Raw genomic sequence first — 18,543 nt, 5'->3', positions numbered from 1 at the left:
TGATTTTTCGAATCAAAAGTACTCTTACAAATTAATTTTTATTAAAATTACGAAATTTTTGAGATGCATTTAGAACACTAATGAGCAAGAAAATAGCTATTCAGTGAAAACCATTACAAAAAATAACTAAGCAATGGTGTTGTGAGTAAGACAGCGAACTAACGAATAAGAATACCAAGTTCGTATTTTGAGTGACGTTTCTTTTCTTATTTCAAAACAAAACAACTTGATAACTTCTTATTTATAAGTTCTTATATAATTAGTGATTTGTAAGCGATCGTTGTTAGTATTTGCTTCCAATATCATCACCATGTTGAAATAATGAATTAAATGCTAATAAATAAGAAGTGCAAATCGGGTTTAATGTCGGGACACCAACAATATGCTCTAAAATGGGTTTTAAGCGAAATTTGAAAATATGACTTTAATATGCTTCAAATGACAAATTACGCTCTTATGGATAAAATATGCAAAAATGTACTCTAACAAATCAATGCCAAAAAAACTTGGTCTTAAATGTGCTAATATTTTATCCAAGAGTCCATACAACGCGCCCAAAAAAATAAGCATTTGCATATATTTGTTTCATTGCTTATTAATTTTAAATGTAAGTTTTTACTGGAATAGTTGTAATTTATAATTTTGTTCATTTGAGATATTTTAAAAAAATTTTTGTCATGTTAGGAATATTCCACAAAATATTAAAAATATATAAAAGTTCAAAAATGTTCTATCGATTTTAAATAATATTGTGTATAAATAATATTTTCTATTTTATATTTTTAAATCGTATTACATTTTTAAAACGCTTACTACATGAAAATTTCCAATCCCTATTATTCTTTCCTAGACTGTATATTACATTTCCAAATTAATTTGTTACAAATAACGAATTAACTAGTTTAAACATTAAAAATCTTATTAGAAAATATGTATTTAGTAAATCATTAAATCTTTACTTTAAACTAGGTATACACATTCAATGCAAAAGATTTTTAATCATTAGTAAAATGTCATACACACTATGTATATCTTAAGGATTTATCTAAAACGTTATAAAAACATAGTTTCTTATTAAGCCGAAAAACATGCAGCTGACAGACAATATGTGCTCTAACAAAATACTAAAGAGTCGTAAAAGAGAACAAGATTTGTTTAAATCTACCTGTAATTAGAAAAACTATAGATAGGCGAATGAGGACCTGGGTGGTTAACGACCGTATCAACAAAATTCTTATTACACACAGAGATACTTATACAAACAAACACTAGAAATTAATTCTTGGTACAACTACAAATTTAGGCAATTTATATTCCAATAGTTAAAATGACTCAGATTACAAAATTGTCGTTACCAAAAACAAAATTAATAACAAGGAAAAACAGGAGAGGGCTAGAAAAAAAAGAAAACTACAAAAACATCAAACAAATTATGTCGAAGCCAGCTACCTGTTGCTTTAATTTATCCCTAAAATAAGGAAAAAGGTAGAATATATACTGTTTGAATATCTGTGTGTGTGTGTGTATGTTGACAAACTAATTTGTTTGTGACCTTTTTCTTGTTGTTGGGTCAATCATAGTTGTCATATGGATTTCCCATTTCATTTAAGAATGAGTTTTTGGAAAAATAATATTAGTTGTTTAAAAACTTTAAAAGCGAACACACTTATTCGTCTTCCATACTTTCCCTCGGCAACTAAGGAAAAATTAAAACAATCAACTTTTAAAGGATATCAAGGATAAAATACGCACATACATATGCAGTGATTTTTAATAAAATTGTTTTTGTTCTTCTTGTGACTTGTTTAACAAACTAATTGAAATGTGTACATTAGTTTCTGTAAAGTATTTGCTGTATTCGTTCGTTCTGTTGTGTATCATAGTTATAACTCCCAGTATTAGAGGCGAAGGTTGCAACGAATTCGTATGTGGTTCAGTAGTCTCCAAGTGTCTCTTGACACAAAGTTGTCAATGTAAACTTTCTGATTGCTATTGTTGCAAGGATTGTCTTAATTGTTTGGGGGAATTGTATACAGAGTGCTGCAGTTGTTTGGATATGTGTCCAAAACACAATGACACTTTAAGTGCCATGGCGCCAAAATCACAAATTGGTGATTTCGAGGGAGTACCAGAACTCTTCGATACCCTTACGGCTGAAGAGGATGAAGATCAATGGTCGACCATACGATTTCCCATGCGCAATAGTTTGCAGCGTCACTACAATATGGCCACAGGATCATTTGGTTTTGGCGATGACATTGATGAGCATGCCTTTGCCCACAAACAACAATTAACCGATACTGTCAATTGTACGGTCATCTATTTGAATACTTGTACCACTGGCAAAAAATGTTCACAGTATTGTGAGAGCATGGTAAGTGTGTGTGTGTGTTGAAAATTTTCTACACAAAATCGAAATAAATGTTTATAATTTGTAATTTATTGTATTGTTATTATAGGGTTCAAATAGTTATCGTTGGTTTCATGATGGCTGTTGTGAATGTGTTGGTGCCAACTGCTACAATTATGGCATCAATGAAAGTCGTTGCACTTCATGTCCTGATGATGATGAGGAGGAGGACGATGCAGATTTAAATGGTGAGACCATGGACGATGATGCTGATTATGGAGAGAATGATGAAGATATGTCTTGGGATTATGGCGAAGATGAAATGAATTATAATTAAAAAAAAATTAGAACAAACTAGCAAAAATAAGAAACAAAAATATTGACTGTAAATTTGTAAATTAAATAATAGAAATAAGTTTATAGTGTTAAGGAAATAGAACCAGTGTTAGTTGGATTTAAGTGAATCTATGTGTTGTATAAAATTATGTTTAGTTTTGCTACAAATAAAAGTATATGTTTTATAAAACTTTGTTTAAAAAATTATAAGAAAATATAAAGGGAATTTAAAAGGATATTTTGATGAAATTGTGATAAAGATTATTTAAGTCTTACTTCACTTGCGAAAAAATTGAAAATTTATATAATGCACATCCTAATGTACATTTGTCCTCAAATAGCAGTTATCAGTCTGACTGTTGAAAGCACGATAGAGCCCGAACGGAAAGAACTAGTTTCAAAATATAGAGTTGAAATACAGCATAAGTTAGTTTCTTACGAGCAAAAATCTCTATCGAATTTTATCAAAATCGGTCCATAATTGACTCTACCACCCATATAAGATCCCCTTGAGAAAATTACTTTATCGTACATTACTGGCTTCAAATGCGAGCTTGGCTATATTTTTTCAAATGTTTCTCATAGTGTTTTGTTATACTAAATGATTGGGGATATTTTTAATAACTTTTAAAATTTGTTTACCGATTTTTATGATTTATATCTAATTGGAACGATAATTAGTATATATATATATTTCAATTACTGCTGTTATAAAAATTACCTAATTTTATATTTGGGACTCAAGTATACAGTCAAAAGGAATAAAAGATGAAAAAGAGGAAAATTAACTCCATTGTTAAGTAAATAAAATTAAAAAGTTAATGAACATGTGTTTTATTATTTTGTAAACTTTTTAATTAACTATTTGTTTAAAAAGAACCACTAATATTTGCTGAACATAAAATCTCAATTTAATTTCTAAATAATAATTTGTTTTTATCTTTCCGTTTTTACTATAAATAGTTAGTGCGAAATTTTGTTTTAATTAGATACTATTTAATAAAATATAACGAAATGCAAACTTTAAAATTTTTATTGCTCGTCTTTAGCATATCCTTGGCTCTAGCTGAGGACAACACCGGAAGGAAAATATGAAAAAGCCCCAGGACCTAGTTATGGTGTAACACGGGATTATAGCAATTATCCCAAAGCAGATTATACCACTGAAACAAATGAAAGCCCAATTGCCGATTGCCCTCCTAGTGACGCAAATGGTGATAACGCTGTAGATTTCTTAAAAAAGGTCGGTGCCGGTATAATTTTTAAAGATCTAGTTAAAATTGATTTCTTCTTGCAAGGAAAAAAATAAATAAAAAAGCAATTTATAAAATATAGTCGGTCAAGGTCGACCATATGATACCCTACACCAGTTATGTGCATTTATGTAAAATATCAAAAATATTTAATAATAAAGAATTTTTGTTGAATTTTAACATTATTTTGATATATTTTAATTCTAATAGAATTTGAGAATACAAGTGTTTCTAAGGGATTCAAAGACGTCCAACTCATGCTCAGAGGGGGACTTAAGGCTTGTTGTATGATTTATTCTAAGTTTTGTCTATTTATGTCGATAAATTAGAATATTTGGCATTATTATAAACAACGGCCAATTTAGAAGATTTGATTTTATACGGGCCATTATTTCATCTAATGGACTAAAAACAACCAAAAACAATACCAAATTTCATTGAATTATGTCTGAAATTGCGACTTGTACTGTTCTGAAAGAATATAACAAAGTACTTCCAAAAGAATAACATTTATCACCCCTTTCAAAAGTAGCACTTATTGAATTTTTTACCTTCTGTGGATGTGATGTTTATTGACATCCAAATCACCCCTCCTATGACAAGCCTGTGTTAAAACAATATTTTTTCAAGTATTTTTCAGTACTTCAATTGAGTAAATTCTACTTCTTTTTCGCTTCTTTGAAAGTTCTTTTTCTTTCGTGTACCGACTATGTTAGTTCTTTTTTTTTGCTTCAAAATTGCGATTTTTAGTTCCAGAACGAAGACAATTGAAAATGGTTGAAATCATCTAGCCCCCATAAAACCCTATCCCAGATAGGGCATGATTATGTTAAACGTTCAGTGAAAAAAATTTTCACTGAATGTATTATTTTTCCATGTTCAGAAACTCAGTTTCCTGGACGTAATTCCTAAGAATCTTCCAATCGGTGTTGGTTAAGAATGTTATTTCCGGAATAACATCATCAGATACTTGGATCTAACTTCGACGAATGCCTGACAATGGCAAAGAAAGTGCTCCAGAGTTTCACTGTCCTCTCCACATGCTCTACATTCGTCTGAATCAGCACGTCCAATTTTGTATAAAATAAATAAAATATAATCACCATAATTTGCATGCGAGTTTCTTGGTTCACACAACTACATTCTGAGAAATTTATTTAGTAAGCCTTGTTAACACCACCTCCGGCTATCGTTTAACCTATAGATATTCAACCGATTAAATTATTTTTTGTGTAAAAACTGTAAATTTAACCTTACGATAAAATATAACAAGACATTGAGTTAATGGGGGTTAGTCAACTTTATCATGAATTTTTTAACTGTGTTCGAAGGGAATCAAGTGTAAGTACCGATATTGTCCACTTTCAATATCAAACAAGTAGAAAATATTAATGGACAGACAGAATAGTTTGAACTTTATTAAAACAGTTGTAATTGAAAAGTAAGTTTATTTAAAACATTCTCAAACAGAAATAAACTTTTGTAATAGTTTATATTATGTCAACAAATATTTATTTAATTAAGAAAAAAATAAAAGAATCCAAATGTTATCGTAATGTTACAGCTTGTAATATTATAACTTTAAAAAGTTTATTTCAAATTTTGTACATAAATACTCGTTTTTAGCTCTACAAACAACAGTTCGAATCAACAGTTGATTTGACTTGTAACACAATAATTGTGACTGTTAAATCTATTAAAGAAGCGGACTATGAAATTCTTTACAATTTTTTTGTTAGGCCTCCTATTGGTCATAGTTTCGGCTGATGATTCCACAACAGCAGATCCTACTGATGAAAGTTCTAACACGGAAGCTCCTCCACAAGATCCCCCAAAGAAAGGACCACCCTCTAAGCCTATAAATAAACCAGCCAAGAAGCCTGCAAGCCCTCCTAAAAAACCTGCAAATTCCAATAATAAGCCCTCTAATGGTAACAACAGCATCAAGAATATTCAAAAAGAAAATCAGAATAGACAAAAGCAAATTAAGAAAGCGCAATTGGAAATCAAAAAGATCAAGCAACAGATTAAAAAAGCCGAACAAGCTAATAAAAAGAGACAAAAAGAAATCAATAAGAGGAAACAAGACGATAAAAAGAAGTCAAAACAAATCAAGAAGAGAAAAAATATCATGAAGAAAAGAAGACAAACTATATTGAAAGAGAAAAAGGAACTTAAAAGGTTACAGTTTCAAAATAAGAAGAAACGTCGTGCCAATAGACGCGGATAAAAATTAAAACGTTTGCAAGGATATATCTCAAAGCTAATAAAATCTGAAAAGTTTTAAAAGAATACATTAATAAAAAAATAAATTGAAGAATTTTATTGCATAAAAATATTTGTTTTCAATCATTTACATATTAATTATAGAATGTTAGCCCCAATGGGGTCTTGGGTACTATTATTGAAAAATGTTTACAGTATTTCGAGTTATCGGCATGTTTTCAAAACATGCCGATTTTAAAACCATGTTTTTGAAAAAATTCGGTTATGACTTACACAACCACATACTTTTCAATGAGTTCTATATACCATTTGAAATTCCTTTGTTTTAATTATTAGTTATGTTTTAATTATTAGTTATGCTAATGAATAATTAGTGAAAAGAGGAATTTTTATCTTATTAACTCATTATAATGTAAATTATTGTTGCTACTCCAGATTTTGATGATGAATTTTTAAATTTCAAAATTTTATTTATAAGTTTGTACTTAAAAGCCAAATTAATCAAAGTATGAATTGATAGATCTTCCGTTTTAACATTAATAATAGATCAGGATTAATTAACGAAATTATTTTTTGTAAAAACTTTTAAAACTATAATTTCGACTGAAATTATCCCTCTATGATCGGGTAACAATTTTACGTTGATTTTGGGAAAGTCTTTTGTTTTGATATTAACTTATAATTATTAGCTTTTTCAAAAAAAATGATCACCTTCCTACAAGAACAACGAAGGGACGTTAACTTCTCTAGAATCTTATAATCAAATTTAGATTTTTTTACAACAAAATTCCAATAAAATTACACATTCAAGTTGAAAGTCTTTTAATATTTCTAAAAAAATTGAAATATTAAACTAGTTGCAAATTTAAAAATGTGTTTTTTAATGCGATTTTTTAATGTTAGTAGTATCGATGCGTTGCCATATTGCAACGCCTGGTAATCTAAAACCGAATCTCGTTCAGCCACAATTTAATTACAAAATTGCATTGAATATTTTGTTTTTATATCACGGAAATTTTATATAACTATAAAAATAAATTCATTTAAATCGGTTGATAACAAGATGCATTGTCTATAATGCATTGCTTAAGTTTAACATGACTCGATTTTATTAAAACTTTATATGTATGTTTTCTTTTATCTAGAATTTGATATTGTAAAAATTTTTATAAAGGTAATGCAGTAGTAGGGAGTTTAAAAATAAAAAAAGAAAAATTTACAAAATGTGTTCTATTTTTGGAAATATTTCACATTTAAGTATTTTGTGACGTTTAAAAAAGAAGAGTTTGTGAAAACTTTTAAAAATTTTGACCGACTTTCGTGTTATACATCTTATTGTGACGATAATTGAATATATATTTTAATTATCTGCTTTTAAAATTCAAAAATATAAATTAAATGATATCAATCTAAATTTTAAAAAAATTTATTGAAGAAGGCATTTTAGTGGAATAAGGTGAAATGTAAGTCAGGTTTCGGAAAGATATATGAAGGTGTAATTAAAATCATTGACTTACATTTTAAATGTTCGTTACAAAGTTTATAAGGTTGTTAAGTTCTGTAGTACTTTTTATACCCTACATCACTTTAGTGGTCCTTCAGCCACCTTAAAGCATACCTATTGGCTCAGAATCACTTTCATAATCGATTTAGTTACGTCCGTCCGTCTGTCCGTTCGTCTGGCTGTGTGTCCATGTAAACCATGAGCGCACGATACATGTCATAATTTGACTCTAACAAACTCATTTGACTCTAACAAACTCCTCTCAGAAAATAAATTGAAGATCAAAATTCACTTATAAACAGTAATAGCAAGATTAAATTCTACATATATGGCTTTGAAGTAGACGTAAATTCCTCTACAAAAACTAAGAAAGATAGACCCATATTTATCCCTAATACCCTAGATAATTTTAAACAAATTTATTTTCCCAGAAATTTAACAGCTTATGAATGCCGAAAATTTTATAGCTAATGAATGCCACATTTGACTCTAACTCCCATTTAATGAATCCATTATAATAACTAAACCCGGTTAACTCCACCCCTGTTTATCGTTTAACCGAAAGTTATTCTGCCGATTAAAATATTTTTTGTATGAAAACTGTCAATTTAACCTTAAGATAATGAATAACTAGACATTGTGTTATTGGTGGTAAGTAATGAATTCTAATCTCTAAATATAGCTTCAATGATATTGTGTACGGACTATTAACGGAAAAGGTTTAAGTATCGAATAACCATACAAATTAAATGACAAAAGTTCAAATTGGACGTAATAAACTCCTCCGCCTAATAAGGTCAATCAACGTCATAGTACATATGTCGGTATAAATAAAAAATGGGTTTGATGCATTTCGAAGTTTAGTATAATTTTATATACATATATTTTTTTCAACACTTGAGTAATGATTAAGTATGTTTGATTCTAAAGTTCAGTTATAAATTTGTTTTTTAATGTAATTTCTTACTGTTTTACAAATGGAAGTTGTTCAGAATTTGTTAAAATTAAACAAAAATATTACAAATAGATTGAACTAACATTTGTTTTGTTGTTTGTACTCGTGTTACAAAAACTATTTAAAGAGTCTGTCATAAATAAATATTTAAACAAGGCATTACAAGTGTTTCTGTTTTACATCAAAAATTTTAACAATAATTTACAATAAATACTAAATTAAATGTTGAAAATGTGTATAGTGTCATTCAATATTTCATTGAATTCGGAACGGAATAGAATATTGACACAAACACTTAATAAAAAAAATGAAATTATTAACCATTTTTATTATCGGCTGTGTATTTGCAGTAGTCGTCGTTGCTGCCGATACGACCGAAGCACCACCCACAGATCCTCCTCAAGATGACGATACTACAGAAGCTACTAATAAAGCACCTCCGGCTACCAAGAAACCAGCAACTGGATCAAATAAACCTGCAGCATCACCCAATAAGAAACCAGCTCAAAATCAAGAAGTAAAGAAACAACAAGCCATTAAGAAAAAACAATTGGCTATTGTGAAAAAGCAAAAGGAAATTTTGAAAAAAGAAAAAACCAAGAAGAAGCGTCAAGAAGCTATCAGAAAAAGGCAATTGAATATTATTAAAAAGCAAAAAGCTTTTGAGAAAAAACAAAATGCTTATATTAAAAAGCAGAAGTCCAATTATAAACGTCAAGAGGCTAATATGAAGAAACTCAAGGCTAAATTGAAGAAGGTTAGAGCTGCAAGAAAACGTTTACAGAAAAAGAAATCTAATGCTAACAGACGCGGTTAGAATTAACAATATTTTTTGCGATTTGTAAAACTGCTTAATTACAATGATGATGATGATGATAATAATAAAAAATTAGTTCGGTTAAACGAGTAATAAAATGATAACAGTATTTTTTATTTGTTTTAGAAAGGTATACCGAATAGCTCAATTTATGTTATTCCTATAGCCATTTATGAAAAAATGTCAGCATTAAGGCATGTCCCATGATAGATTACTCATGAACAGATATTCCAAAATATGTAACTGTGTTGTTTAATTCACAATCGATGTTGTAGCGTTGTATACATATTTGTCCAATTCACAATCGATGTCGTATAGTTGTATGCCATAAACATTTTTCAAATACATTTTTTTGAAACAAAAAACAAATGAATAATAAAAAATTACGACATATTACGATACAACCGTACAACACCGATTGAGAATTGGACAATTTTGTCAGCAGCTGCTACAATAGTCATAACAATGTTGTTGGTGATTTCCATGCAAAACTTCATGCGAAAGTTTTTCGGATGTTATAAGAAAGTTTAGAATTCTCTATTTCAGCATGTAGATAAAAAATTCAATCGATTTTTGGCATAGTCATAACAATGTTGTCGCGAAAATTCGGAGCACTTGAAAATATTTTTATCACCTAACGTTATATATTATAACTTTTTTGACATTAAATTTTTGTTGTTGAAATTAAAACTGAAAAAAAAACAATGTTGTAAATTTTTGATGGTACAAGAAAAAAAATATTTCAACTAAATTATTTTTATTTCAATACTGCAGATTAAAAAGCAAAGATACATTCACATATAATGTTTACAGATAAATTAAGTTGCTAATTATTTAAAGAAATCTTTTAAAATATAAATTTAAATATAATATTTTTTTCAATATTTTTGAAATTTGATTTTTGCAACTATGTTGGCTTGAGCATTCTACTAATACATTTTTAGACTTAGGTACCGAATGACAATAGACTTAAGTACTTTTTGACAGGCTTTCACTTCTTAGTGTCAGTGGTAAGCACTTAAAAAAAATATTTTTCTCTTTTAAGCTCCAAAAGCTCACATATTTTACCTCAAATATATATCTGATTTAAGATGAAACTAAAATTGATAAAGGTTTGAGCTCGATTTGTACTTGAGTTCAGAATTCATTACATTTCACAACAGTGTGTAGTAAGTGGATTATTTTTAATAATAACACGGTGTAAACATATTAACAAAAACAACACACTCTTTACGAGACCCAGTACACTTTGTTGGTATTGAAGACAAGTTTACAAAATGAAATTTGGAATTTTTAATATACCCCGAAAATCGGGAGTTATCACAAAAATAAAAAGGATTTTGAATAGATGTCGGAACTAAAAATTTTAATTTCAAATTTCTTTAATCCGGCAATAGATAGATAACCTTCTATATTATATCTGAATATATGTGAGTTATTAAGAACTTAATCTATTTTTTATTTTTCCCCATTTTTTTAAATCCATTTCGGACGGAAACTGTGTTAAATTAAATTTTAATTAAAATTAAATTAATTTTTCTTTAAGAAAATTATTTTTCCAATGAGTGCTTCAATCTTATAAAAATTGTCAATGATATGATTTTTAATGGAAAATTTATATATCAACAAAATAAAGGGTATTATTTTGTAAATTCCTTTCCCTCACTTCATTTAAATTTTCATATAAATTGTTTTTTTATTTTCAAAAAATTTTCCCCTTATTTTGTCAAAAACTACATAAATTCAAAATTTTTTTCAATTTTGAAATTTAAAATCGTTCAGTTTTAATTTTAGGGTAATATCTAAGAATGATAAACTAAAGATTAAGTCAGACACACATAATTAATACTTTCTGCGCATATAGGAGCTCTGACGTTACACAATGCTGCTTATTAAAAATACTTTAATATATAATTAAATAAACACAACTGTAATTCTAATTTTTACACAGATCAATAATTAAAATTAACACATTTATTATATAAATACATAAATATTTTTCTTTTAGATTTGTAAATATTTTTTATGGTAAAATAAACATTAACATAAGACAACAACTTTATGAAAAAAAAAACAATTTATTTATTTAGAGTAATAATTTAATATTTTGCAATAAATAGTAAATTTACCTATTGAAAGTTATATTCTAATTCGATAGGTGCTTCAACTCACAACTATCGGTAGCATAATGAAATTTTTAACAGTTTTTATTTTTGGTCTTATATTGGCAGTAACTCTTGCCCAGGATACAACAACTGAAACTCCTGGAGATAAAACAACAGCAGCTCCTGCGGACGAAGGTGATAAAACAACCAAAAGGGTTGTTTTATCACCTTCGCAACGTGAAGAAATTAAGAAAAAACAATTGGCTATTTTGAAGAAACAACAAGCTACCATCAAGAAACAAAACGCCAAAAGGAAGAAGCAACAAGAAATTAAGAAGAAGCAATTGGCCATTATTAAAAAGCAGGAAACCATCTGTAAGAAGCAACTTGCATATGTAAAGAAACAAGACGAGAATTTCAAAATTCAAGAGAACAACATGAAGAAACTACGAGCTGAGATAAAGAAAGCTTTAGCCGAGAAAAAAAGATTAGATGCCTTGTTGAGGCAACAAAACAATCGGGGATAAAATATTGAACTTTAAAAAATAATTGTTTTTATTAATAACTAAATAAATATTCTGTTTAGTCAGACAGTAGAAATAAATAATTGTTTTGAATTGACTATGTGTTTGAAATATTATATTAGATTTTGTATATGGATGCAAATATAAATTTGTTAACAAATCCAATTATAATGTTCTAAATTGTTGAGATAACTTTGCAACCACTAATATTGTATGCAGTTTTACAAATTTAAAAATAAAATAATTGAACTAAACTTTAATCTGAGAGAGCAAGAAAGATAAATTGTTAGTTACATTATATTTATGAGATATTAAGCGTTAAGTTTTAAAAAACCCTTAATTGGCATCAATTTTTTTGTTTTATATATAATTATTATAATATGTGATAACATACATGCCAATAACCCGATTTCCTTGTGTCATTTAGACACAAGAAGATCGGTCAACAACTCTTTCTATTTTGGTGTTATGGTAGTTTGGTTGGTAGGTTTAAATGTTGGTTCTAATTTGGTAGGATGAGATAGCTTTTAACTTATGCAAAAATTTATCAGTGGTCTATAAATACCTATGTACATATATCGTTTCAGAATTGTTGTAATGTTTTATGTATTCTAACCTTTCTGATTTATGAATGTTAGAAAGTTGGTAAGTTGGAATACACCGTTCTAACAGACTATAACATCAACGACTAACCTTTTTTATGGGTATACAGATACTAGGGATATATTGATATTTTGATACTGTTTTTAAGTAAATATACATATGTATATCTTTTCTGAGTTCTTATTAGATTCTAAGACGATAACCTGTCTGTTAAAACAGTTTTAAAGAATCGAAATCTAGTGATCGAAATAGTAGTGATAAAAGGATTAATTGATCCATAAATTTATATGATACTTTGATACATATAAGAATTGCCATAGCCGAATATAATACTATTACTTGTTTTGTTGGGTCTGATTTTCAGACAAATTTTGCCGAAAACAGCAAAAATGTACTTCGTAAATATAAAATGCCAATGTTTTGCGAAATTTTGTGATCGATTGTGATTGGCAACGCTGTGTGTTTGGTAACATAATTTAAAAAAATCTGAAACTGTAAAAAGTCGGCCCATTACAGGCCCACCTTCCATATAACTATATTTGACATCAGAATACATTTAAAATAGGATTTTGATAATATAATTAACAACAATAATGTGGAAACGGTGCAAAGACACAACCACTTCCCAAAACGTTTTGATTTAACATTTAATTAAGCTTTTAAAATAAATTTAGGATTCAGTGGAAAGAAAAAATATAATTCCTAGCTTGCACGAATAAAATTAGTCTCAAATCTTTGTATCGGAAAAAAATTTTTGCTAAACAAAAATTATGGTGTTCGTGATATAAAGGTCAAATATGATTTTCTTTTTCTTAAGCGCTCACTAGCTCCATAAAAAAATCAAATTTACCTTTATGAATTAAGTCTATGAAAATCAAAAATTCATTCTCATTTATTAATTTTTATTAACAGTTTAATAAAACCAATCAAAATTGTAAAATTGAAACTGAACTTTTTTTATAAATACATGTGTATGTATGAGAAATTAAACAAATATTTATTGTAATTAAAAACAGACAACAACTAAACAAATACAAATACAAATAAAAAACTAACGATAATAATTTTTTCAATATTTCGACAAATTCCGTCATATATTAATACATATTTGCTGTTTTAATTTTAATGCTAAGAAATATTATTACAAAATTTTAACATAAATAGTAAGAAAAATGAAAAAGATTTATAGTTTAATTCAAAAGTTCATTGAATTAATAATATAAATATAAAAAATATTCATTTTGATTTATTTGTAATATTAAAAGACAATGAAATTCTTAACTATTTTCATTTTTTGCTTAATATTGGCAACAACTCTTGCCCAGGATACAACAACCGCTGATCCTGCTGGAGATAAAACAACTCAAGCTCCTGCTGATGGGGACAAGACAACCCAAAAAGCTGATAAACCAACTGGTGGCGATAAACCTGCAGGCGGAAATAAGCCACCAGCAGGTAATTCACCAGCCACTACTAAAAAACCTGCCACCAAGAAACCTGTTCAAAATAACAACCTAAAAAAGGAAAATGAAAAGAGACGCCAACAAATCAAGAAACAACAAGATGAAATCAAGAACACGAAAAAATTGATCATGAAGGAACATCAGGCTAACCAAAAGAGACGCGAAGCTATCCAGAAAAGCGCTGCTGAAAATAAGAAGAGACAACAGACGATTAAGAAAAGAAATGAAGTCATGAAAAAAAGAAGTGAAACTGTTAATAAACAAAGGGAATATCTTAAGAAATTATTGGCCAGCAATGCTGCTGCTAGGAAGAAGTTGAATGCTGGTAGAGCTCCTAACAGAGGTTAAATTTAGATTAATTATTCGTTATGATTCAATAAATAATAAAGATTATATAACATCTGTTAAAAAATAAAATCATTTGCTTTTTAATGTCTATTGTGAATAATTGCGAGTTTTCGATTTCTAATTCATAGACAGAAAACTCAATTGTCAAAGGGATTGAAACAAGATAATTTTGTTCTTATCAAAAAAAAAATGTTTTTCTTTTAAAATATAGTAGGACCTTGATTATCCGTGATTCGATTATCCGGCAGCATAAATTATCCGTGATGGAAAAATACATTTTTTTGCATCGACTTAATTTTAATTTGGTGATTCACCGTGATTACCTCTATTATCCGTAATTATAAACAAAATTCTGTTATTTTTTTACAATCATGAACAATTAGAACAAATCAAAAAGGGGAATTCCAGTAAAACGAAAATACTAAACTGGAAAATAAATACAAACAACATTAAACGATTATTTTTTGAAATTATATAACATGAAATCCTTATCTACTGTTTACTGTTTTTTGACAAAATTTTTTTTTCTATTTTTTTTGAATCATTTATGAATATAAAATCCTTGAATTATTTTATTTTTATATAAATATGTACATATTCATTTATTAATAAAAATATCTATTAAAAAGGTAGAAAATGTTGGCACTCAATTAACTGGGAAAATCGATTATACAGAATGCTTCCGGTCCTGACCATCACGGAAAATCGAGGTCCCACTGTATAATTAAAATAAAATTTACAATTAATTATTAAAGCAAATTTAAAAAAGTAAATAATTATTATAGAATTTAAATCTACAATAAACTTTGTTGTCACATTTATTTGTAATAAATAGATTTATTCATTTGAATGTAACCTAAAAGATGTGAGCTACATTGTAAGGCCTAACATTTTGTGGATTCTTGTAAGAAAATTATAAATAAAACTAAAAATAAATTTAAGTATTTTCAAATTTTGGTAATATCTTATTGAAATGTTGTAGTTATTTCATACATAACCTGGTAATAAGTGATCTTTATTAACAGGGAAACAGAAATATGCTTTGTTGAATAAAAAAAGTAGGAGACTACTTTTTTTTTGCTATTTTAAAGTTCTACAAATGGAAATGATTAAATGATTTGAAAATAGGCACAAAAATTCAAAAAATAAAATAAATTTATTTTCTTTTAATTCTTAAGAATAAAATTTTTTCAATAAATGTTTTTAAAACTATAAAAATATGAGTACCAAAAGATTAAAATATGTTCTAACAACTCAAAATTATGTTATAAAAGACAGACATGCTAAAATATGCTCTTATGGTTAAAATATTCAAAAAAATTCTCTAATAATCAATGCCGAAATTCTTAAATTGGTGTAAAATTTTATCGATATGTTCATATGACGCACCACAAAATATAACATGCATTTGCACATATTGGTTATCAAATAATATTAATTAACCCATTTAAAGGGGATTTATAATAAAGTTACGATATTAGACGTTGTTTAAGAAATAATGATATAAAATTATAAAGAAATAACTTGTTAATTGGGCACTGAGTAAGGGAATAGAGTAATAAATACCAAAATCAACTGTAAACCCCTAGAATGATAGTTAACCCAGAAGCAAGTTCAACTCCATTAAATACTTAACCAAAAAATATATATTTTTATGCTCAAATTATTGGATATTGATTGATTTTATATATTTGAACTATTTCGTGACAAGTGACCTAACTTTAAAAACTATTGTCTTTCGGTCCGCCAGTTCTTGGCCAATATCACTAAAAATTTGTGTCCGGCCTACTATATAATAATACTAACATTGGTAAAAATTTTGAGTCACTTGATATGAAATTGGCCATTTAAAAAGTGTGGTGTTGTAAGATCTTTAGATGATCTACATACATATGTATAATGCCTAAACAGGAGGAGGTAGGGGGCCAATTTAAAAGAAAACATTATCTATTGATGCTTCGTATTGGAAAACATTTCACCAAGCTCTTCTTTAGAAAAGCATATTCCCAAGAACATCCCTATTATAATAATTATAAGTGATTTAAAATACAAGTGGAGTGTGGAAATTAGTCAAAAATAACAGAACCTGTATTTCTTAAAAATTCTAAAAGGATCGATATGTAAACTTCGGAAAAAAAAACTATTTATTGTCAATGAATTGTTTAAGAACAAAAGTTATTTATTTTTTTATTTTTTTCAAATTAATAAACAATTTTTTTTTATAAATTTAAATAAATACAACTGTAATTTAAAAATAAACAAGACAATAATTGTAATTTATTTCATTCTCTACAGTTTTCTTAATAGTTTTATTTTGTGTTAAATTAAATATTAGCTTAAGACACAAAACTTAAGACAATAGTTTATTTACAAAATATTGTTTACATTTTCAAGAAATAATTCTGAAAAATCTTGCAATAAATAGCGTGAGTTCAACTGTAAGAAATTATATTTCAATTCCATAGGTGATTGAACTTACAGCTTTCGTTAGAAAAATGAAATTTCTCACAGTTTTTATATTTGGCTTAATATTGGCAACGGCTCTTGCCCAGGATACAACAACTGAAGATCCTGCTGATAAACCGGCTGGTGGCGATAAACCGGCTGGTGGTGATAAGCCAGCAGGCGGATCAAATAAACCTGCCAATAAGCCCAATCAACAAAACGTCAATAAGCAACGTGAAGAAATTAAGAAAAAACAATTGGCTATTTTGAAGAAACAACAAGCTACCATCAAAAAACAAAACGCCAAAAGGAAGAAGCAACAAGAAATTAAGAAGAAGCAATTGGCCATTATTAAGAAACAGGAAACTATCCGTAAGAAGCAACTTGCATATGTGAAGAAACAAGACGAGAATTTCAAAATTCAAGAGAACAACATGAAGAAACTACAAGCTGAGATAAAGAAAGCTTTAGCCGAAAAGAAAAGATTATATGCTTTGTTGAAGCAACAACAAAACAGACGTGGTTAAACAAATAAGTTTGAAAATTGTTGATTTGTTTTATAAATAAATATTCTGTTTAGTCAGACAATACAAATTAACAGTTATTATTAATAATCTATGTTTTTTTTTGTTCAATAATAATACGGGAAATAATTTAGAACTTAATATTTTTTTAATTTGCCAATTCTCTTTTCATCATATAGCATAGAAAAGGTACAGAGTTTATAAATCCAATATAAGAATACACTTTTGATATTACGTTGTTTCGATTTAAGTCGTTTTAAATTCTTTAACATTATTTGTGAATTTCTAATATAGCGACATAATTCGACAATTTTGTTATTTATCACCATTTAATTGTATTATCATTACATAAACCATTGGAGTAACTTTTGATATCATGAATTCCAGGAAGAACACGGAAAAACTGACAATTTTTGACCTCATGTCTTCCAATTTCCATCATATTATCAATATAAGTTCTTTAGGTAGAAAATAAAACAACTCCATTGTTTATTTTGAAAATTTTGAAGAAACGCGATTTTTATGGCGATTCTAATTTGATCGAAAACTACAAAAAATCAACAAGGTATAAAACTTTGAAGCTTTATATCTTTGAGAGTTTATATCGGTTTTTTTTTGATTTAGAGCCCAATCTATTACTACGGATGAGCTCTTTCATTTAAATATAATTTTTTTATTAAAAAGTTTAAGATAGTGCATTTTTTAAATAAATGCACTTTTTGAATGCATTTTTGAAATCGTTATCCCTGTTTAAAATTTTTTAAAAGTGCACAAGTCGATTATTTGAAGCTTTTTATGCAAAATATAAAAATATTTTGTTGTGACGTTCATTACATCTATTTTTGCCGATTTTATTAAATGTTTTATATTGATTTTTTTTTAATTTTATTGACATTTTATGCACTTTAAAACCGAATTTAAAACCGCTTAAAATACATTACCGTCAGGCCCAAATATGGACCAATGAACGATGAATTCATGAAAATAATTTACGAAAATTTCATTACAATTGCTTTATATTTAATGAAGCACTTATTTGAATGCTTAACAAAATAGTGAACCGATCTATAGAGAATACTTGTAGAAAACT

At 27.7% G+C, this 18,543-nt stretch overlaps 2 protein-coding genes across 2 annotated transcripts; both read left to right on the top strand.

The window, feature by feature from the left end:
- The first annotated feature begins 1,822 nt into the window (after window positions 1-1,822).
- Window positions 1,823-2,702, top strand: LOC111683201 (protein twisted gastrulation). The gene is made up of 2 exons (XM_023445253.2): window positions 1,823-2,374; window positions 2,460-2,702. The coding sequence occupies exons 1-2, from the start codon at window positions 1,823-1,825 to the stop codon at window positions 2,685-2,687; spliced, it is 780 nt and encodes a 259-aa protein (XP_023301021.1). The 3' UTR covers window positions 2,688-2,702.
- A 752-nt stretch (window positions 2,703-3,454) lies between these two features.
- LOC124419007 (translation initiation factor IF-2-like) lies at window positions 3,455-6,169 on the top strand. The gene is made up of 3 exons (XM_046947105.1): window positions 3,455-3,481; window positions 3,753-3,939; window positions 5,679-6,169. Exons 1-3 carry the CDS (start codon window positions 3,455-3,457, stop codon window positions 6,167-6,169), a joined length of 705 nt encoding a protein of 234 aa, XP_046803061.1.
- The last annotated feature ends 12,374 nt before the right edge of the window (window positions 6,170-18,543 follow it).

Source organism: Lucilia cuprina, chromosome 3 (assembly GCF_022045245.1).
Source record: "Lucilia cuprina isolate Lc7/37 chromosome 3, ASM2204524v1, whole genome shotgun sequence".
Taxonomy (NCBI): Eukaryota; Metazoa; Arthropoda; class Insecta; order Diptera; family Calliphoridae; genus Lucilia; species Lucilia cuprina.
The sequence above is the reverse complement of the archived record's forward strand: the minus strand, read 5'-3'. Positions and strand labels throughout refer to the sequence as shown.

Excerpts from the sequence above, each read along its gene's own strand:
- LOC111683201 (XM_023445253.2), top strand. The coding sequence starts at position 1,823 with ATGTGTACATTAGTTTCTGTAAAGTATTTGCTGTATTCGTTCGTTCTG. Across the intron at positions 2,375-2,459 it reads CACAGTATTGTGAGAGCATG|GGTTCAAATAGTTATCGTTG; the intron begins GTAAGTGTGTGT and ends TTGTTATTATAG.
- LOC124419007 (XM_046947105.1), top strand. The coding sequence starts at position 3,455 with ATGAAAAAGAGGAAAATTAACTCCATT. Across the intron at positions 3,482-3,752 it reads AGAGGAAAATTAACTCCATT|CTGAGGACAACACCGGAAGG; the intron begins GTTAAGTAAATA and ends CCTTGGCTCTAG. Across the intron at positions 3,940-5,678 it reads CTTAAAAAAGGTCGGTGCCG|GCCTCCTATTGGTCATAGTT; the intron begins GTATAATTTTTA and ends TTTTTTTGTTAG.